This window comes from Onychomys torridus, chromosome 6 (genome assembly GCF_903995425.1).
Source record: "Onychomys torridus chromosome 6, mOncTor1.1, whole genome shotgun sequence".
Classification (NCBI taxonomy): Eukaryota; Metazoa; Chordata; class Mammalia; order Rodentia; family Cricetidae; genus Onychomys; species Onychomys torridus.
The window spans coordinates 85,934,015-85,957,726 of NC_050448.1; the positions used below are offsets into that span (position 1 = coordinate 85,934,015).

Genomic DNA, 23,712 nt, shown 5'->3' on the forward strand with positions numbered 1-23,712 from the left:
ATTCTACATTACATTTTCTTCCCTTGAGCAATCTAGACAGTTCATTCAAGTCGATGGTTTCATATGAAATGTTTTCAACTTGGGAACAATTATAACCTACTCAAGTAAACTTTGAATTTTAGGAATATGAGACTCAACAGCATCTGTTTATATTATCTGTTAATTATTTCCATCTTTAAAGTAGGTTTATTCTGTCAAGTAAATATTGTTTTTAAAGACCATGAAATAAAATAGAAAATCAACAAGACTCCTTTCAATAGCCCATGTTTTAGGCGTGAAAAGCATGAAATGCTGGGATGGGGTCTGAGGTTGAAGACAGGGGAACTTCTTGAAAGTCTGAATGTGGTAGATGCCAAGGCCCCTAAGGCTTTTTTCCCAGTGTCAAATAGCCTGCATTTTTACACTGCCAAGAGACAATGTTGTTAGGTGTATTACATGGGAAAACAGAAGCACACAGGGTTTGACTTGGAAAGGCCAGGCCTAACAGAGACTTGGGAGATGGCACTCTGAAAACCACTTAGATTAAGGAAAGTCTTTATATCAAAGGTGAGAGACCCAGTTTCTTTCATATAGCTTAGATCTGGCATGGAGCAGTTCCTCTCACACTGTACCCTTTCCTTGAATGCAAAAATGAGTTTAGAGAACTCCAAAGAAACCGAATAAACTCAGTAAAAATCCAAACCCCTAACATTTGGATATTTCCCAGCCCAATTATCAGATTTTTGCCAAATGAGCAGATTTCTGCACAGTGGCATACTTTTAGACTTGCTCACATAGGACCCTCACTTGTTCCTTGATTCACCTTCCTTATATATGAACAAATGATAAAGTGAAACCAGACATTTGAGGCAAATTTTGAGGTAAGTACATAACAAGTGTTTTGTAAGAGGAATGATATGAAAATGGGAAAGCTTTTTTTCTTTCTTTTTCTTTTCTTTTTTTTTTTTTTTTTTTTTTTTTTTTTTTTTGGTTTTTTGAGACAGGGTTTATCTGTAGCTTTGGAGCCTGTCCTGGACTAGCTCTGTAGACCAGGCTGGCCTTGAACTCACATAGATCCACCTGCCTCTGACTCCCGAGTGCTGGGATTACAGGCATGCACCACCACCGCCCGGCTCTATTTTTCATTAAGAAATTTTTTATTCATTTTACATACCAATCACAGATGCTCCTCTCTTCCATCCTTCCACCCCCTCAGCCTTCTCTCCCCCAGCACTCCCTCTTCACTCCTCCAAAACTGTAAGGCCTTCTGTGAGGAGTGAGCAAAGCCTGGTAGATTCAATTGAGGCAGGTCCAAGCCCCTCTCTCTGCATCAAGGCTGTGCAAGGTGTCCCATCATAGGTAAAATGGGAATGCTCTTATCAATTAAGAAGTATAGGAGCTTGTGAAAATGTTGAAAAAAATTTCAGAAACATCAAAGAAAACATAAGATGGGAGAAATGTTTTAAAATTAGATAGTTGATATAAATTCATGGTAGTATTCAGCTTATAAGAACTTCAGAAAGAAAAATAAATGCCTTGGGGCATCAATTACTAAAGAAATAATACAAAATTTTCCAGAGTTGAATGACATGTCTACAATTTTGAAATGCTGCTGAATCCATAAGAAAGTACATTATCATTAAAATTTTCTATTATAGAAAACACAGAATCTGAAAGTTTCCAAGAGAATAAAATATCAGGCCATATCCAATGAGTCAGAAAACAATTGGAAGTTAAAAGATAATGATGTAATGCCATTTAATATTTAAGAGGTAAAATCATTTCTCACTTGGAATTCTATCCCAACCAAAGTATAACTTAAGTGTTGGGTAAAATGAGGTATTTCGTAAGCGTTGTGCTTCAAAGTATTGCATCCCATACTCTATTCATAGGAAACCTAAGGATGAATTTTTACTCCAAGGCAAAGAAAAATGTAGAATCCAGGAATGGGGCAGCAGGCTTAGCAGGCAGGAAGCATCAGTTAGTTGAAATGAGTTGGGGACTCAGAAGCCATTGGATTATGAGTGAGAACTTTGCAGGTAGGGTATATACCCCTGAAAACGTGTTGTTAGGGAGTTTATGTAGAGAATTTGGAAAGAACTGTGATTGATAGAAAACAGCCTAAACAAGCAAACACTTGTGTTTACCTTTTTACAAGTCAAGTATTTTTAAACTACTATCCTGCTCAAATGGACCTAATGATGACTTGGCTTCACAGAAGTTATAGAAAGACAATAATCCATCACAGAGTAGGCATATGTCTGAAGAAAAGTGGCTTTCTTTCCTTATGCTCAGAGTTATAAGTTAATGAATTGTAATATAAACACAATTTTTAAAAAATATCTATATATAAATAAGGAAAAAACAGGTTAAATATTTGATCCAGGACTTGGAGTAGAAAGCTCATATGGTGGACTACTGCTTTTCATTGTAGTGTAGATTAACTTTTTAAACTATATTTTAATTATGTTAACACGAATTTTGTGTATATATGTATATAACCATACATACACACATTATATATAGTGATGGCCAGGATAATAGGGGTACTGTAATCGGAATGCTAGAGTGAGGGTTACATATGCAGGACAGTTCTTTAGATGGATGGACAGGATGACTCTCTAAACCTAGATGACAAGATCAATTGTGTTGATAGAAGTGTGTGTCCATGCAAGAGCATGGTCTATGAGGGACTTTACAGTCAGAAGGAAACTGACAAACCCTAGATACAGAAGACTGGAGAGTAGAGATGCTGAGGTTGGGGGAAACAAGGCTGATGAGGCAAGCATGAAACAGACTCTACTAGGTCCTAATGGGTCATAGGTAAACATGACTGCCTTAAAAAAAAAGTGCCATTGGTACAAAATGCCATTAACTCCCCTTTATAATTGGTGCAATATTGCCTTCACCTGGCTCCACAAACTTTCCTTAAATGTCTTCTGTGTACATATTAAATAAATGGTGTAGATTAAAGGCTGAAGTTTATGCTGAGTTTATGATTCGATATGTGAGTCAGTTTTCTGGAATATTAATTCAGAAATTCATATTAATTAATATTGGCTTGAAAAGAGCCAATCCAAAGGTAGTTCCCTTTTAATTTCAATTGCTCTGGATCTTTGATATTCCTTGCTACTATGTGGTATGCTTACATTTGATACAAAGAGTCATACAAGAATAATTTCACCCAGAGTTTAGGTATTTTACTATGATGGTTATTGTTTTGATGGAATTCAGCTGTGCTTAAGGCCCATATAGTCTAGGGAAACTTGAACTCTGGTTTTGAAATGTATCTGCTTTTGAAAATAATTCCTTCATTACTTCTTGTTTCTCTAGAAATTTGTCAAAATTATGAACTCAGATAATTAATCTCACATCCAAATAGTAATTATTTTAAAATAGTTTAAATTATACCAGAGTCTTTTTTTAAAAGATCCTCAAAAGGTATTTGAAAGTATATATAGGAAATGTGAAGTTGTGTGTGTGTGTGTGTGTGTGTGTGTGTGTGTGTGTGTGTGTGTGTCTGTCTGTCTGTCTGTGTGTGTGTGATGCAGGGCCATGTCTCCCATAGTCTTCTCCATGTGTGTTCCTAAACTTCCCACATCTGTCCTAAACAGTCTTTCTGGTCTAATATCTTGTGATTCTTCTCTTTGTCTCTGTCCCTTGTGTTTATTTGCTATGTACTGGTACTCACTGGGCCTTTAGGCACCGTTTACTTTGCTGATGTAACATTGTACCACTTTTGTGTTTAGACATATTAAAGAGATTTTTCTGAATTATTATTTAAAGCAGTGTAATTAGCATACAAGTAAAACCATGACAGATAATTATATTTAGCCTCTCTTTTCAGATACATTTAACCATTTTTTTGTCTTCCTGTGTTTTGCCAGGTATGCTGGACCAATGGAAAGATTGCAGGCAGAAACGGAACTTATTAACAGGGTGAATAGTACTTATCTTGTGAGGCACAGGACCAAGGAGTCTGGAGAATATGCAATTAGCATTAAGTAAGTAGGACAAGTGCTTTTGTAGAAATAGATTTCCTGTGTTCATAACTGGGTAGGTCATGTGACACATCTAACACTGAAGTTGAAAACCAAGGTTCTAATTACAGCAGAAATAATGCAATTATCCATACAGTTCATTAATACTGGAAAATATCTGTAAGGAAAACAGTAATGGGTGTCATAGGCTGTTAATTGGCATAATGGATTTCTTTCATAACATTATATTTTGTTCATGTGATATGTGTATATTTCTAGTGAATTCTAAGAATACAAATTACTAGATTTTGTCCTTTTTTGTACTCTCAAACTGAACTTACTAGGTAAATTAAGCACAATGATTAGTCACATCCAAATCTTCTCTCACTTCAAATATTGGTTATATCTTCAACCAATCTAGTAAATACATTTTGTTAATTAGCTGTCACCATTGTATTGGCATAAGTATATATTTTGTCTTCAGAATTAATTCCTATAATGTTATTGGGGCATGCCCTCTGGTAATTATTGATTTCTACTGATTAAAAACACATTTATATTCATAAGTTATTCATTGCCCACAGGTACAATAACGAAGCAAAACACATCAAGATTTTAACAAGAGATGGCTTTTTTCACATTGCAGAAAATAGAAAATTTAAAAGCTTAATGGTAAATATTGATTATTTCTTTTCAATCTATAATTCCCATTTTCTACTGTTAAGTTAGTTTAGCTCTATAACTTCTTAGCAATGTTACCCATTGAAATTTATTTCAAGAGAATAATAGTGTAGGCTTTAGCAAAATCCCAACTTTCCAGGTTGAAGAATTCCAATGAAGTTTTACATTGCTCAAATGCTATTGCTCATTATAAATGAGGTTTGTAAGTTTAAGATAATATTTTAGAGTCTATACTACTCATGATTCTTTTTGCTTTGTTCTGTTTTTTTGTTTTTTTGAGACAGGGTTTCTCTGTGTAGCTTTGTGCCTTTCCCGGATCTCGCTCTGTAGACCAGGCTGGCCTGGAACTCACAGAGATCCACCAGCCTCTGCCTCCCGAGTGCTGGGATTAGAGGCGTGCGCCACCACCGCCTGGCTCTCCTCATGATTCTTAAAGCAATGGCCAACTCAAGTATAACTTTCAGTTGTTGGCACTTGGGTGTGTTGTCTCAATGGCAAATGCCATCGTTACTATGTGACTCCTCCTCGTGTGTCCGCTGTCTCTTCATTAAGCTATTTTGTGTCATTATAAATTATGGGGCAGAAAAGTGTTTATTAATAAAATACCTCTTACATTTAGGTGTATTTCATACAAAATTTAATATAAAGTCAATTTGAAATTTGTTTGTAGTTTCTGCTATTGTAAATTGTGTGTAATGATAGTTCTCATTCATTATACTAGACAAGCGTTAGAAATTTTATATTTTTGCTGCATACAACAGTTGATATTACAGAGAAATTTAGTTTGAATTAGAATGCATTTATTAATTCACAAAAATCTCAATAATTTTATTAATAGGTATGGTGTGTGTATATCATACAGATACATTCATATCATTATAGACACACTATTAACAATAAAGAAATTTTATTTTCTTTGAAGAGGCTACAAATCTATTTTTTCCCACTTAGGTAGTTTCTTGAACTAATAAGGAATTTAGATATATGACACAAGATACATTTGTAGCTGCTAAGATCTTTGATTAGTTTGAGAGGGAAGATTCATTGATGTAGCTATCAGTCAAATGATATATACTACATCTTTCTGGAAAATAACAGAAATCACTTAGGAATACAAATGAGTTAAAATTGAGTATAAGAAGGCTTACAAGCTCAGCCAGCTTGAATGCCTTATCTCAGAACCATTTCAAGGTAGAGATCAGTGCTTTAAAGAAATCAAAACATCTTGAGCTGAGAGAACAGGAAATAGGAGGAAATCTATAGATATAAATGGCACATTTGAAATTTAAAAGCAAAGGATAGGCAGCATGGACAGGTCTTGAAAAATGGAAACTCTTGTCAAATTGGTAACCAAGATCCAGGCATCCTCCCTGCTGGAAATAACTTACATGTCTTGTACCCATCAGGCTGTGAGAGAGAGCAGAGAGCGAGCTTGACCAGAGGAGATTCTTTATATAATAAAAATCTAGAAAGGATGTAGCAAGTGGGTGTACAGATGATGAATGACAGGCACAGCTCTGGCATGATGAAAGCATGGCACAGGTACTTCACATCCCTGCAAGACATGCCTGCAGAACTTCTTTAGGTGATAATGAGGCTTCTTCACAGTGTTACAGTTTATATGACACTTAAAAAATGCTGCAGGGACAATGATAACTGCTAGCCCTCCAGACACTGAAAGTAGCAAAGGGAACTCTCATCAGAGAAGACACACAAGAAGGATGAAAAGAATGGCCATTGGAAAGGGGTCAATCAGTTTAGCTTTGTGTCACCTTGGTTCAGCCCAAGGAAGTCCTTTAGCAGGGAATGTTAGGGATAACAAAAGCTTGTTTCAGCATCGTGAGCTGTAGATCTTCTAAAGCCATGATTATACTAAAGTGAATAGACATTCCATTTTAAATAATTTGTAGCAGAGACCATTAAAATGTATTCACTGGTCCTTTGGAAAGGGAAGTAAAGATACATGTCCCAAAATCTGTGTATCACTCACAAATGTCACTGTTAAGGATACATATACATGCCTATGTTATTTCCTTCCTTCCTTCCTTCCTTCCTTCCTTCCTTCCTTCCTTCCTTCCTTCCTTCCTTTCTTTCTTTATCTTTTATTTATTTATTTCTTTTCTTCCACACCTGGAAATCTTTTCAGGAAAACTCAGACTCTAATGGTTCAAAAGAGGTAATTGAGACTTATTAACAGCAAAACCACAGAAACTAAAAAGAAAATAAACCAGCTTAAGGATATTTGTATAAAGAAAGAAAGAAAGACAAGAAAGAGAATACCTTCTGTTGTAAGCAAAGGCCTTTTGCCAGGTTCAGCAAATGATTACCAGTTGCTACAGAAGGTTGAAGGTAGCACTTCCTTTTGTTCATGTGGTGAATAAATTTATTTTGAATCTTTATTTTTAATTTTTGGATTGTGCATTCAATAAATTCAATAAGCAGATAATCAGTGATATTTTTAGGTATTATAAATATTTTTAATTTAAATGTTTTACTTTTCCAATTGGATTTGGATTTGGATTCTCACAAAACAATTTAATAGAGAAAGGCATGATGTTTAAGGTAGAACTCACAAAGAAGGGCATGTAACCTTATTTTGAATCTTAAAAGATGCAGTCATGGTAGTTTTAAGATACTTCAAAATAAAATAACTCAACTGATCTAAAATAGCTTGCAAAATAGGACATGCATGTGTGCTAGAGAACTCAAGATAGAGGTATGCTATAGACCTAAGCTGAGAAATGCCAAGTGGATACTTGCCAGAAGAAGTATTTCATATGATGTTAACAGATTCTTTCAAAAGATGGAGGAGGTTCTAAGATGTAGGGGGTGTCTAAAAAAAAAAGTCATACAATCTGTAGCAGACAGTTTATTGTGTTTTATTACATTGCACAGTTCCCATTGATGTAAGTATTGGTGTGTGGATTTGAGCCATTCCCCAGGAGTAATTCAGTATCTCGATATCCGTGTTACATTATGTTCTTCTGCATATGAATTCCAGTATAGTGTGGAATAAAATATTTATCAGAAAGGATATAAAACACAAGCAGACTTGAAAGCTTATTTTAAACTAGCTGATGTGTCACAGAGAAGGCTGTATTGGTGCTTGGGACCAGAGCTTCTTCCCTTGGGTTTCAATGGCTTGGTTAATCAAACTCTTTGTTTTTCTTAGTCATTAAGTTCCAGTCCTAAATGACTTTCAGATTCCAGATTACAAGGCATTAATTTTGTTCTGATTTTCATGTATGCCAGACAAGCTATGTCCAAATGCTGCTTGTAAGCCACCTCTAGTGCCTGTTTCCCTGGGAATTGGAATGGCTGGCCCATACTCATCATTTCTGAGTTGGATTGTTGACAGCACTGTGTCGGCTGAGATAAGGGAAGCTTAGAGATTTGTTTAGAATCATCTTATTTGCTTGTTGTACCTGAAGGTCAATGACTGCTAAAGCAGGGGTGGATTAGACTAAACTACAGAGAGCAAAAAGCCAGAATTGGAAAAGATCCACAGTGGTGCCCCTTAATTCTACTCAGGAGCGTCTTAGGAAGATTTACATGCCTAAGACTGTAAAAATGTAACTAAAATACCATTCACACTTGGCCAGGTATTAAAGACTGTCTGCAGTTTACTAAACTGCCTGACCCAGGTTCTTAGACAAGCCTTTTTTTTCTTTTTTCCTTCTGTAAAAATATTAAATGACTGCAAAATCCTTTTATTCAGTTCAATAATTCAATAGTTTATAGCCCAATTCTCATTAATCTTAATTAATAATGATTTATAACAAAATTTATAAAATTTATATTCTCTCTCATAAAGTTAAATTGAAGTTCAAAGCTATTGAACTACATGATTCATTTCAGATTTGTATTTATATTGTCAGGCAAACAGCACATCTTAATTGAAATGTAAAGACTAAAGGAATAGTTCCTTGGTATCATTGTTATCAGTGATGCCATATGCAAACACATGGTTTTCCTTAAGCCTCTTATTTCATGATCTAGAAGAGACTGATTATATTTTTCACTAAGTACAAATTAACTTCTGAGCTATGCTTGCCAAACCACGTCAAAAATCAGTATAATGCAAATGCAATATTCTCATATTGGTAGCCATTTCCAAGATCCAACATTCTATTTGGTGTTTTGGTTTTTTTGCTCTTTGTTTTTAATGGTTAGTCAAATTCCACATCCTTTTGTTTCATCAAGCACTCCCATTCTTTGGGCTCAAGGGAGAATACATACATACATACATACATACATACATACATACATACATACACGCTCACAAAGACACATTTTTAAGTTATAGAAATAATGTATGCACTCCCGTACAATACAGTGCACAGCACATCTTAGACAGAAGAGTATAAATCATTGATAATTCTTTTTTTTTCAGGTTTTTAGTGGGTTTTGGTCTGATTGATTTCTTTTAAGAAATTTGAACTTAACCACAAAGTAGATGTGTTGGATCAATTGACAATGTAATTTTTTTTTTCAAATAATGAATTGCTTCTCCATTCTTTTTTTAGGGTGCTATAACAGAAGCATTGAATAATTTATGTAAAGTAATTCATTTTTATTTTCATTTCAACTATTTATCAGCTACTTTATATCTGCCACACTCAGCTACTGATAGTATTTTCATTATGAAATTGTTATTCTATTTCAGTTTGTAGTAGAGTGATTCAGATTTGTGTAGAATCTGAAGCCTAGGTTTTCCTGAAGATTTGGTGTGAAATATGGTAGAAATTTATATTAGGCTTTGAGATGTTTGAGACAAATTATTTCTACACAACAACTCGAAAGAAGTCCCTGTTGCCCTCTGTGAGTACTGAGAGTTGAGATGCTCATTGACCCTGCATCAGCGTAAACCAGGCATGATACTGAACAGTGATTGGTGCTTTATCAGCGTTCCTCTTACTGTGGAAAAGCGCATGTAGTATAAAGTTTTGTTTTTTTTTCTGATAAGTTGAAAGAAAATGGGGAGAAGTAGAAATTGCTATATAGTCAGGCAAACAGCTGTTCTTTTCATTTTTCTTCAGAAAGACACGTCTCTCACTAATAACAACAATAATTGCTACTCTGAGAGCATGGTTTCTTTTCAGTGTCACATCTGACTGAAGACAAACAATATACTTTGCATGCTTGAAGAACAATATAGGGTAACCATTGTGGATAAATGTCTCCAGTAAACTGGATAGTGTCTGGGCGGGAGACAGATCCATTCAGATAGCAGGCAGAGCTCTCCTTTATACTTTTCATAGATTTGGAAATGTTAAAATGATCATACTTGTATTCTGGCTAATTATGGATTAAGGAGTTTATATGAGAATAAAAGTATCAAAACCTCTTTTTAATTGGCTCTCTTAAAGGAACTTGTGGAGTACTACAAGCACCATTCTCTTAAAGAAGGGTTCAGGACTTTAGATACGACGCTACAGTTTCCATACAAGGAGCCGGAACATTCAGCCGGACAGAAGGGTAATAGAGCAGGCAACAGCTGTGAGTATTGTAATTGAGAATACATTTTTTTCCTTTCAATTTTTGGTCACTTAAGGGCGTGGAAGCAAAATAACATTAAACATCCTTGTTCTGAACTTTGAAATATAGCCAATATGCTAATGCATTGAACAGACACCTTTTTTTTTTTTTTTCTGGAGCTAAGCAAAGTTATAAGGACCAAGAGGTTCATGAATGTGTCGAGTTGTTGGGTTTTGTGCCAAATTAAAAATTATATCCATGTTAAAATATCCATCAAAATGTAAGTGATATGTTAATGTGTAAAGTTTTATACTTTTCACTGGATTTTATATTAGCCATGCTCTCTTTAATTTATACATAACATGTGTGGCTTTAATGATATTTGAAGAATAGTATCTAACAGATCTCTTCCAGTGTGCCTGGAATCCTAACTCTGCTAATGCTCCTATTTCAATCCAACATTTGAAAGGATTAACAAATTTTGTCAGTAGTTTTTAAACTATACATTGGTCACTTTCTTGAAGAATGTGTATTGTACTATAAATAATCATAAAGGATGACCACACACAAACACACAGATGTACAGCTGCATCACTCTTTCAATGATTCCAAGTCACAAACATGCTCTGCCTCACCATTTCATGTGATGTAAACTTCCTGGACAGAGACGCAACCTATGAAGAGAACATGGTAATGAAAATGTAAAGAAAACACATTTTTACTCCCTTGTTAAGAAATCTTAACAAAAAAAACAATAAAAACTACTTTGGAGGAGAAATGAAAAACAATTTTACTACTGTTAGAATCCTGAACTACACACAACTGGAAGATGAAGAGGTAGTTCTAAAAAGGATTTGCACCAGTGTAATATAACTTGAAGTTTATTTTTCCCCTAAAAGCTTATACTAAAGGGATCCAGGTAATGCTCAGGTTTTCAACATTAGGACAGTTCCAATTACTGAAGAACAGTATGGAAGTTATTTGTCACATCAATTGTGAGGTGGTTTTTTTGTTAAATTTTGTAAAGCTTTATGGTTATTCTCATAATGGTCACTGACATATGTCCAGAACCATGTACTGAAACAAGTAAGAAGGTACTTTGTCTTGAATGTTTAAATACCTTTGCAATTTTACCTAGTTTATCAACTTTATCTATTTGTAGCTCAAGATTGCCCGATTATCTGAGATTCTCACACAGGCCATACTTTTTACGCATTCAAAATGAATGTTTAACCTAAAAGGTGGTTTTGCTACAAACTTGTTAAAAGTCTATCCAAGTTATGACTTCTGACCTCTTTTTATATGATGCCTTCTTTTAGATAAACATAAATTTAAACCTTTTCCTTTTCCTCTGTCTTTCCAGTGGACAGGCATAACCAAATTGCAGAAGAGGTCATCTGCATGTGGAATAGTACTTGAATAGTTTACTTGGTTCTGCAGAGCCCTGTGGAGGAGTGGGGAACAAAGATGACATTACCAGAATGGGGAAGGTCATGAATCCACTATATCCATAGCTTTCCTTGTTTCTATGACCAAATAATGTCAAGAAGCAACTTAAGAAAAGTTTATTTTGGCTTACAGTTTGAGGGGATACAGTCCATCACAGAGGCTAGGAATGGCAGTGTGTGTTCCAAAGTGACTAGGGGGATGCTGGGACCCTCACCTACCCTCACCTTGACAGGAATCAGAGAGTTGACATGAAATGGAGCCAGACTATAGAAATCAAAGCCCACCACCAGTGAGTAACTTCATCTTACAAGGCTCCCAAACAGTGTTGCAAACTCTCCTTACATAGCACACACTAGATTTCAAAGGGTTGTATAAGCTTATATTTGTAGTTCTCATACCAGCCTGCATTATGCTTTGATGCTTCATAAGTTTTTCTTGCTAACTTTATAATAAGCCTTGATTTAGGATTAGTCCTTAATGAAAACAACACATGTATTTTTTTTCTTAACTTGTGTTGCATATTCTGTACACAATGGTTGCTTGCAGGCACTTTTAGTCTTCATCCCTGGTTTATAGCCTTGGTCACGCTGCTGAATATCTAAACATAACTTTCACTAAGCAGCATTGCCTTAAGGTACAGATTTAGGGCTGGAGAGATGCCTTCACAGTTAAGAGCACTGTCTGCTCCTCCTGAGGTCCTGAGTTCAATTCTCAGCAACCACATGGTAGCTCACAACCATCTGTAATGAGATCTGGTGCCCTCTTCTATCATGCTGACATACATGCAAATAGAGTGCTTATATGCTTACATAAATTAATATTTTTTTAAAAGATACAGATTTAGATCGAGATCTTGCATCTTTATTACTTTCACAAAAGATGTAAGATGCAGAATCAGTAAGGTAAAGCCTTAGTACCTTCTTTCATTCTCCATAAAGGTGAGCAGCGAGCTCTACTTCTCACTAGAAAAACAGGCTGGCTAGTGATAGCAGTGGCTGTAACTTGTGTAGTAGTCACCTTGGAAAAGAAAGGCTGGGCTCGGTTTTGAAGTATGTAAAGTATGGTAAGATTATGGCAGAATTAGTATATGCAGATGAAAAATAATATGAAGAATAGTACTGATTGGTATTAAACATGAGCCCATAGTATTGGGCAGGGGGCATTATATAAGTCAGAAAGCCATCTTGTGCTATTTCTGGACTGTCTACCAGGGTGTCAGGATAGAGGGTTGTTTATTTTTATTGTTGTTGTTGTCCTTTTAATAGCTTGAATGTTTCCAAAAGAGGAGAAAAAGAGAGAGACAGAGATGAGAGGGGTGAGAACTCAGAGGGTAATGGTAAACCCCCATAGAAACTGCAGTGGTCTGGTGGCAGATAGTGTGTAGATCTGTGTAAGAATCCCTCAGTTATCCCCAGTAGCCCCAAGCAACCTGCCTTTGACTGGCTTAGCTGTACCTGTGCGTGTGTATGTGTAAAGGGGACTGAAATGGCTTTTGCCTTTTGTACCCTACAATGAGTATTTAGGTATTTTCAGGCCTGTCCTCTTCGGAAAGTTATCCAGTTTGAACCTCAGCTTTCTCATCCAAAGAATGGAGAATGACATTGGAAACTGTATCAAGTTCTTTGAGAAATCCCATCCTAATTTTATTTCTTTGTATGCATGGGAGGAGGTGGTGGAGTGTAGTTCTGATGGATCATTACGCCAGCAGAAGTACAGGATTTCTTAGTTTCTGACCCCAAATCAAACCTTAAACATTTCGCCAGTTCATATTTATGGAGAATTAGGTCAGTACCAGAATATAGTTGCATTATTTTTTTAAAATTAGTGACCATAGTTATATAAGGCAAAAGTCTCTCTCCTGATAACTTACCAAGTATAAAAGGAAAAACATCATCAACATCTTAACCAAGTGATCCAAGTTAATATCACCAGATATGTGCTATTAACCCGGACCACTTTGATGGTCCCCACTCTGCAGTTGTATAATCTCAGTCTGACCACGTGGAAGCATCAGACAAACAGGAATTGAAAGGCATTAACAAAGAATCAGTCTGGGTTTGTAAAAATGTCAAAGTAATTAAGGGCAAAGTCTGATGATGCATTTCAGATCAAAGACAAACAAAGAGATATGATACCTACACAGCATGGGTAGAATTCTGATGAGGTAAGCAGCATATATATAGTATCATACAAACATTTTGTATGAGCTATCATTTATGTTGCTATAAATGGTAGGCCAATTAGTGGAGTTTGCATTATGCTACAAATGCGGGGATTTAAATAATTAAATAATGCTAGATTATATCGGCACAATTTTCTGCTTCTGATCATTGTGCTGTGGCTAGAGCAGCAGATATCTTTTTAGGAAGAACATATTGAAGTATTTGACAGTAAAAATGTATTATGTCTGCAGTGTGCATTCAAATGGCGCAAAAACAAGCATAGACTGGCAAAGCAAACATGGGGAGATGTTAGTACTTGGGTACTGTGAACGAAGTATATGAGAACTGTTTGTGCTGTTCTAGTCTCTTTCCTAAATGAATTATTGTAGAATTAAAAATGGTTGATGTGCAGATAACCCTATCTGCTGGCCATGCCCAAAGAAATCACAGGAAGGCAGCAGCATCTATTTTTCATTGCCTCCAGATGCAGAGGAACCTGGTCACTGATTTGGAGATGTGTAGAGCACCTGTATACTGAGTGGTTCACAAGTAAAGCCTTGCTGTGATCGCATTACATCTGTTTTATTTGTTCCTATACTCAACAATTATTTAACCATGTGCCAATCCTTGCGCTAGATGTTGGAGCTATAATAATAAATAAGACAGTCTGGGAAATGGGAACACACAAAAGCCAAATAAGGTAACCATAGAATTCAGTTAGCCTTCTGAAGCCCAAGAACATAAGCTAATGTGGCATTAGTGAGGAGAGCATATTCAGCCTGTGGGTATGGAGCTAGACTTTTTGAAAAATGTCATTTAGGATCAACTTAGGGTGGCATCGTGTGAGGTGGTGTGCTCCCACAGTTCTACAGCAGAGCAGCATTGTGAAGGTGCTAAACTGCCTTATATGAAATCTGTGCCACTTGTGTTTATTAATCTCAATGTTATGTAGTACTGCTGTCTTATTCCTGAAAAGGCCTGACAATTTTCTTAGTTACATTGCAGCACAGTAAAGGATAATATTCTCTTAAGTTCCTTAAATATACACTTAAAATAGTTGAGCTTTCTGCTCTTCTAATTCAACATGACCATATTCATCCACTCTCATTTTATGATTGCTTTATTTTATGCTCAGTCTTTCATCATCTTTTCACTGGTCATTTGTGTTTTATATATAATTTTATTTTGATAACCTTAATATTAGTTTTAACCTCATATTAGTTTCCTAGGATGGCAATAAAAATTACCACACAATTACTTTAAGGAAAACCACCACCTACAACAACAGCAACCAGAAATTACTGTGTGTTCTAGAGGCAAAGTGACTAAACTCTTAGTATTATCCATATGTCTGTAGGCCCTGGATGGCTGAGCAATACTTGGTATTCCTTGCTGTATAGATGTGCCATTCTAGTCTGGGGTATCTTCCTCTCTCCCTTCTATATGTCCTCATCTTTTCACTTAGGAAGGCAGTTGCCATTGAATTTAAGGCCCTCCCTAGACGGTTGGTTTTAACTTGGGATCCGTAACATCTACAAAGACCTTTCTTTCTTTCTTTCTTTCTTTCTTTCTTTCTTTCTTTCTTTCTTTCTTTCTTTCTTTCTTTTTTTCTTCCTTCCTTTCTTTCCTTCTTTCTTTCTTACTTTCTTTTTTTTTTTTTTAAGTAAAGTCATATTCCACAGGATCAGATTGGAGATATCTTTATATGACTGTTGGACCCATGGTAATCTCATAGTGTTCATTTTAACTATTCTCTAAAATTTATCAAACTAATTTCCATTTTTGTTGTTTCAATAGATAATAGAGAGTCTTTGAAAAGTTGGTTTCAACAGACCAAATGATGCAAATGAGCATCCTTGGAGAAATGGGCTTCACATAAGTGAGGTACTTTCAGTGGGTTACAGCTTTGCCACCATGAAATGCACCCTTCTCTCAAGAGGAAGCTCTGTGACCCAAGGCATGTTTTCAAGCATCACTGCAGAGCCAGTTGTCTGAAACAGGACCTGAAGTACTCAGTGTAGAATGTGAGAATCAGAGAATCCTATCTGATATTCAAAATTTGTCAATTAATAGAACATGACATTATTGATACCCTTTTATATACATCAAGGTAACATCTCTTGTGAAGTATTCCACAAGCCTCCAGCCCTGCCCTGCAAAACAAAAACAAAAAACACTATGAAAGGTTTGCCCTGTCAAACATGTTTCCACAGAATGATGCAAGCTTGGTGCCGTCCTGTGGTGATAGATTGTGTACCCTAATAAAATTTGCCTGAAGATCAGAGAACAGAACAAGCCACTAGGTTAAACATAAAGGCCAGGAAGTGGTAACACACACCTTTAATCATAGAACTCAGGAGGCAGAGATCCCTCTGGATCTCTGTGAGTTCAAAGCCACCCTGGAGTACATGAGATTGACTCAGTCTAGGAGAGAAAACAGAGCCAGGCAGTGGTGGCACACCTTTAATCCCAGAACTGCGAACCACACGCCTTTAATCCCAGGAAGTGACAGCTGGGCAGAGAAAGGTATATAAGGCGTGAGGAGACAGGAGCTAAAGGCCTTTGGGTAGAAGCCTCCCTTTCAGCCTGAGGCTTTTTCGGCTGAAGCCTTTTTAGCTGAGGAAGCTCATTTGGCTAGAGGTTTATCAGTTGAGGATTTTTCAGGCTAAAGACTTGGTGAAGTAAGAGGTGGTAGCTGTGACTTGTTCCTTTTTCTCTCTGGTCTTTCAGCATTTACCCCAATATTCTGGCTCCAGGTTTTTATTAAAAGACCTATTAGAAATTCATCCTACATAGTTCCTTACAGCAGTGGTTCTCAACCATCCTAATGCTGCCAACTTTTGAGACAGTTCCTTATGTTGTGGTGACTCCAACCATAAAATTATTTTCTTGCTACTCCATACCTGTCATTTTGCTTCTGTTATGAGTTGTAATGTTAAGTATCTAATATACAGGATAACTGATATTCGACCCCTGAAGGAGTCTCAACCCACAGGTTGAGAACTGAACTGCTGCCTTAAAGGAAAGAGTTTGTTTAGAGTTTCCTAGTTCATCTCACCACACAACACTGCCTCTTGGTGTTTAAATCTCATGCTCTGCTCCTTAAAAGAGTCAGTAGGTGTGAAGCGCTTGGAGGACTGTCTGGCTCGTGGGCAGCGCTGGATGCTTTGGCTCTTGCAATCACTACTGCTGTTCCTGACACCGATTCCATATGTTCCACACCGATGCCCAGTGTGAAATTTTGTGTTAGCCTCGTTTGGCAAATTTAAAACACTGGTAAAGCCCTTCTACTTTGCCTGGGTACTTTGGTCCCCTACTTCCTGGGTTTCAGCTCAGCTCTCTCACTGTGTACATTATGGGATAAGTTCATTGGCTTATTCTCCTGACATTTGCTTACTTTCCTCCTTCACATGTCTATGATATCCACAGATGATTCAGTTCTCAAGCAACTAGTCAACCAAAACTGTATGTCATTATGATCAGGGCATGCTGGGCTCCCCTTTTTATTTAAGCCTTTCAAGAGCCTCACTGGCTACTCTAAGACGTTTTTGTTCTGTGGGTAATGGCTCCAAAAATTAGTAATCACTTCTGGGATCCCATAAGAAAATGGCTTACAGACTTAAATTCAACAAATTTAGATAACCTCATTCACAGCTGTCCTTTTAATATTTCATGGCTCAAAAAGCAGTCCTTACATTCTTAGCAGTTCTTATCTTAACAATGTCCAATCTTAGAAGTCTTATTTCTAAATTAAAAATTGACCTCAATGTAGCTAATACATGTAATCATCCCATATTGAATAGATTGCACTTGTGTGATAGCCCTGATTCAAGGATTTATTTGTCTAGTAGGTCTTGCCTAGAAAATATGCACATTTGTCTAGGTTGAGAAAATTATTTTTCTTTCTAAAAAAAATCCATCAGGGTTGTAGCTTTCCAAGTCAATGCTGGAAGCTTTTTTCTGGCTTGATCTACTCCATGGATATAGTGCTTATGCTCCTGAGTCCTAAGTTCACACATGACAACAGAGCTTAACCCTGCAACTCTCTTTGGTACTGTCAGCATTTAGAACTTGAGTAGACCATCAGCCAGAGTTTTCCTTTGTCCCTCTTTTTCCTTCATTCATTTCCCCCCCACATTCAGCGTTTATCTATTTACAGCTAACTCTGTAGTACACACACCTTGGGGTGTTACACAATACAGCCTGATACCTTAACAATAAGTCTGAATGCTGCAGAGTTCTCCCAGGATCTAGGCAACTCAAACTTGCCAGCCTCATCAGCTCTGCAGGGAACTTTTTGAACAAATGTCTTTTATTGCATTCTTAGAAGATGGTCATCCGTCTTTGCTTGAACTATCACACAAATCATTCACCTTCTATCCTGAACAAAATTTTTCCTGACATTACCCATAAATATGGCTCAGTATAGCTGCTATAGCTATTTTTCATCTATGACAACTATATATATATCCTCACTGTACTATGCTAACCCCAGAATATACTGTAAAGTCATCTACATATTTAAATAAATACCGCAACCTTTTCACCAAGAATGCTGTTTTCCTTTCCCTACTGTATATCCTTCTCCTACTCTTCTTTAAATATTTATTTTACCCCTTATCACGTGAGTAACTATCAAATATCTAACCATCCTGGCTGCTATTCTAGGAATACACTCCAATTTATCAGAACTTTACACAATACATTTTGGTATAATTTTACTTATTTACTAATTTTCCCCAGTGCAGATGTCATTATTCCCTGGAAATGGTGGTGTGTACATGTAATCTCAGCACTTAATAAGCCAAGGCAGGAGGACTACCATCATAAATTTGAGGCCAGCTTAGTCTATATGACCAATTTCATACTTGCTAGGGCTATATAGTATGTCTATTTACAAACAAACAAATAAAACCAAAGAACAAAATAGTCCAAACAAAAAAATAACAAAAACTATGTCACTATTTTCCAATTAATTTCCCCTATCTTTTATCCCCTCATGTCCTTAAAGAATATAGTTCTGCAGACTTGAATTAACCCAAGAACTTATTTTATCTTCTCTGCAGTTATTATATCCTGTTTAATATCTCTCTCCATGGATCATCCACCCAGTCTTCATCAAGACCCTGCTCCAGAGCAAGCACTTTCTAAATTTCTGGGTATATAGAGCAGTGAGTGAACGGATGAACATCAGCCCTTGTGGAGATTATGTGCTGGTAGAAAAGACAAACAATGGGTTGGAAAAGAATTATTAGAGTGTTAAAAATTGAGAATTGCTTTGGAAAAATAACATAACAAGGCAATGATGTTCAATGTACTGAAGAATGGTTTGGGGTTTTAACTGGGCTGGTTGGGTATTGAGCAAAAGGAGAGATCCTTTAGCCATGATACAGAAAGATGGATTAGCAGTTCTTATTCTACCAGTTGACCAGGCTGACACCAACTATTGGCCCTAAAGCTCTCCTTTCTAATAAGGCCATTCATATGACCAGAAGATTCTCTTCATTATTAGTTCCTATAAATATCCTCATACCTATCTGTCTGTAGAGAAGCTAAAACCTAAAACTTTAGTCACTGAGTGTATAGGTCATTTGTGCTGACTTGATAACGCTGAGAACAATGGGAGGTTAGGGCATTATGTTCTCTCTACTTACTAAATTTCCTTCACAATTTGATCAATGTCAACCAATGTTTTTAAGTTATATGTTGTTCCTAGAATAAACTCTTTCTTATTACATGAGGCCATGATTTGTGTTCATGGGTTTATAGAATGCCAGAGAAGGTTCCAATGTAAAGATCGCGTTTGTGTAAAGGCACTCAGGAATCTCAGAGAGGAAATAGATGGTACATAGGCAGAACATACATAAAATAAGCAATGCCAGCAGAGCAAGAGGAAGACTATTAGGAAGCAAAGTACAAGAAGTAGGTAAGGCTAGACTCTGTGAAGTCTTACAGTGCTTTAAATTTGACTTTGGAAGAAAATGGAAAGCCTTTTGAAGAATTTAAACAAAAGAGAAAGCTCATCTAACTTTAAGTTTTAACAGCATTGTTTTGGTTTCTGTGATGAAAAGAGCACAGGAGGAATGGGTTAGGTAAACAAAGGAAGATGAAGACAAATTAGGAGGTTCATCTGGCATCCAGGTGAAAATGACATTGACTGGGACCAAAATATAGTCACTTGGGTGACAGGTTTTGAAGATGATCTAGTCAAACTCGAGATATCAAATGGGAAATGAAACATTAAGAGAAGACTTGAGTATAAAATTAGGATTTTGAATCTGATGGCTAAGAGATTGGAAGGTATTATTTTGTTTTCTGGCTTCCATGAAGCCTGGTGTCTGCCATAGACTCTCACTCTGAACTGGAGTCTTTTCATATTTGTATATAATTTCCTTATGAATCTGTTTCTTCAATAACTTGTAAGCACTTTTGAAGTCAATGGCTCTGAATGTTTGTTTTATCTTCTTAAGTATCTCAGTGTAGTCCTTGTACCTTAACTGTTTAAGAAATATCAGCCAGCTTTTTTTAGAGAACATGTATTTAAAATCCAATCCATATCACCAGAAAATATATGCCTATAAATAATCTGAATCCCCAAGGTGGTGTCAACTGTCCTATTTTCCATAATGATTGGGAAGACCTTGTGCTTCTTTTCTTGTTAGTGACTATATCTTTGCATGATGGAGCATTGAATAACATGCAAGTGTTCAGTTCTTACAGTAATCTCATGCATAACTTTTCCTTGTTGTATCTTTACACTTTGTGTTGACGGAGATTTGTTCACTTAGATGTCAGCATTCAATTAAATAAAACTCATCTGAATTATCCCTATTTTTTCCAACAACAAGACCTAAAATATATAACCAATTAAGTAAGAAGTTTTTGGTTTGTTTTCTTTGAGATAGGTAAAGAAATACATATTTGGTAATATGTCATTGGATATTACTGGAAGTCCACAAAACAATGTCTGTGCTCTAAAATAAAATCAGGGTAAGGATAACAAATTTAAATTAAGCATTCATTAAATTCTCAGCAAGTTTTCTGCTGTCAGACCATCTGTACACAATCTTGGCAAAAAAAAAAGTAAATAAAAAAAATAAGTAAATAAATAAATCCAACTTCCAGGACAGTTCATCAATGCCTCTCACTTAGGAATTCAAGGCTTCAGGAAACCCTCTAGGCCACTGCTGGGCAGTAAGCACACATCATTGTCTTGATGAATACACTGGCCCAATGCTTGCTAAAATTTTGTGTTATGTAAATTAATGTGAATCTATGTGCTGGTTAAAACTGAAAGTGTTAGATGATATCTCAGGTACCAGAGAATAATTAACAAACACTTAAGGGAAAGGTCTGTAAAACAGGTAATGGATAATTAGGTGTTAGTTCAAAAATTAGTTCATGGCTTGATAACACAAACCCTTAAGAAAAGTGTTGATTGAATTTTGTTTCTAATTTCAATGTTACTATAAATTGAATGCACTTTGACTTGCACATGAGCATTCGTAGCTTGGTCAAGGTGGACTACAGTGTTGTAAAGCAGTTCTTAGTTACCTTTATAGCAGAAATACAAGATCGGATATCAAGTCATTGAACTTTTAAAAAATTCTCCTGTTAACCTGTTCTTTTCAGTTTCTTTTTCCTTTAAATTGAAGTAGTTCTGTGTTCTGTACCTTTTTTTTAATCTTCCCAGTCAAGAATCAGAACCATATGATATCCACTAGTGACTAGCCACTCAGTTATTGTGTCTACATGCATGTAGTTCATTCCCAGTTTATTTAACAGATACCTTTGGTTTCTGCTAAAGAATTCTAGCACTTCCATCTTTATTTGTTGAACTTGGAAATGTTGATAAGTAGTGTTCTTTTACTCTTCATCTTTTGTAATTGCAAGCATTTTGCCACTAAACTGAATCATTCATTTCATAACACTGTTCCATGAATGGCACCCCAGTAACAGTTAGGTGTTATGCATATGTCAAACCCTCCTCCAAGGTCTCACCAAGGAAGGTTGTCCTTTGTGCTGATGTGAAGTTGGAAATGTTTGAAGAAAGAAAGAAAATGGGCCTTAATTGAAGCATGTACCTAACCAGTGGCCATGCCACTGAAAAGGAACTCATTATTGATTTCATATTGTGTACATGTACACAGCCATGAGTGGCAGAGAGATTGCTGGAGCTCCCAAAATAAAGAAGTATGAGTGGAGAGGCTGCCTGTGATGATAAACAGGCAGTGAAATGAGAGTCAAGGAGGTGACAGCCAGCAACACTGCCATTTGGATGTCACTTCTCCTAGGCTCTTCCTAATCCTGTTCCAGAACATGTACCTGCCAGTGACTCCTGGGCTAAGGTGTCTTAATAATGTCTGATAGGATAAATTTAATGAAGAATCTTTTCATCTGTGCATGTGTGCAGAGATAGATGTATATCTTTCTAGTGTGGAGGTAAACATAGTCAATAACTTAAATCACTCTAAAGAGTATATTATCACATGCCCAGCTCTGACATTACTCATGTCTAGAGTTGAATGCATACTTTCCTAGCTTAGCATGTTATCTTCAGTAGGTGCCAGGACATTCAAATGCTGATTTTATAGCCTAAAAGAATCAAGGACCCAGGGGTAGAGAAAATTGACATACAAAGAGAATGGCAACCATAAATCATGCTACAATGCACAGAGAAGTGGAAATCATCCCTATCAACCCTTAAAATGCTTGGCTGAGAGATGTATATGCAGTGGCAGAAGAAACTGATTAACCTCTTACTTTAAAAAGAGTCCTCAGGCAAACAGTATGGTTCATGCCATGAGACGTTGGTGTTTAACTGCTGCTCAGCATCTCAGAAGAGTAGTTATTGTAGGAATGCCACTGCTTTCCTTGGAAAGCCTAGAGGATAGAGCCTGAGTAGATTCCACTTTCTTTCCTGTATGTTTTGCCAGTTTTATTTTTGTTTTTTTTTTCTTGGAAGTCCTACTGAGCAGTTGAGTGAGTGAAACATGAGCTGAGACAATCAGAAGTAGAGACATACAGAACTACATAATCAAACACCCGGCGAAGATGCTTGTCTGTTGTGTGGAAGCTGTTGTATAGCACTGAGGCCTGTCCTGTGGGAGATGCAGAACTGGTCTTTGCCTTGAGGGACTCGTGTCTAAGTGGAGTTCCATATGCAGATGTTAAACAGCAGAACCCAGAAGTGATGTCACATGACTGAATGCCTACCAGATGGCTAGGAGAGGACAAGAAAGGGCAGATAGAATCTGAGTTGGTTATCATGGATCTTGGGAAGGCTCTGATGTAGACTTTTGAACCAGGGAGCCCAGGGACAGGAGAAATATTCTAGAATAAACCAAAAGTCCTTTGTTGGAAACGTAGCCGAAAGCCACAGGGAAATAGGAAGCTGGTTCAGGAAAAAGAATGCAGGCGTGAACTTTCTAAAAGGTTTGGTTAGAAAAGGGGGAGAAACCAATCTAATAAATCGTCATGTGATTCCTCCCAAGAGTTCGAACTTCATAATTTAGCAAGCTGATGAGAGAATCTACATTTGGGATGAGTAGCTGGGAGGCAATGTTTAAAAAAAGAAAACAAGTTGAAAGCAAGAAGCAAGTTGGAGGCTGTCTGTGGTTAGCATGGTATATGCACCTGGATTGGGATAACTGAGAACTATGAAAGGAATTATTAAGTTGCTATCACAAAGGCAGACTACACTCGATGTAGAGGATGGATAGGAAGAGTCTAATGATTTTGCAAGGCTGTCACAAAAGTGGAGTCATGGAAAGTAAAAAAAAAAAAAAGGTAGATTTCTTAAATTTCTATCTTAATTAGGATTTCTACTGTTATGATAAAACACCATGACCAAAGGTGACCAGGAGAAGAAACAGTTTACTTCATCTTACAGTTTGCAGTCCATCATCACATCATCACTGAGGAAGAGCAGGGCAGGAACTCAAGGCAGGAACCTGGAGGCAGGAACTGGTACAGAGGCCATG

General features: G+C 36.7%; 1 protein-coding gene across 2 annotated transcripts in view; it reads left to right on the forward strand.

The window, feature by feature from the left end:
• Window positions 1-23,712, forward strand: part of Vav3 (vav guanine nucleotide exchange factor 3) — a 330,524-nt gene that overhangs the window by 298,022 nt on the left and 8,790 nt on the right. For both annotated transcript variants that reach the window (XM_036191255.1, XM_036191254.1), the window contains exons 23-25: window positions 3,867-3,983; window positions 4,544-4,631; window positions 10,010-10,139. In XM_036191255.1, coding sequence (XP_036047148.1) covers window positions 3,867-3,983; window positions 4,544-4,631; window positions 10,010-10,139 — 335 coding nt within the window. The remainder of the gene's footprint in view (window positions 1-3,866; window positions 3,984-4,543; window positions 4,632-10,009; window positions 10,140-23,712) is intronic.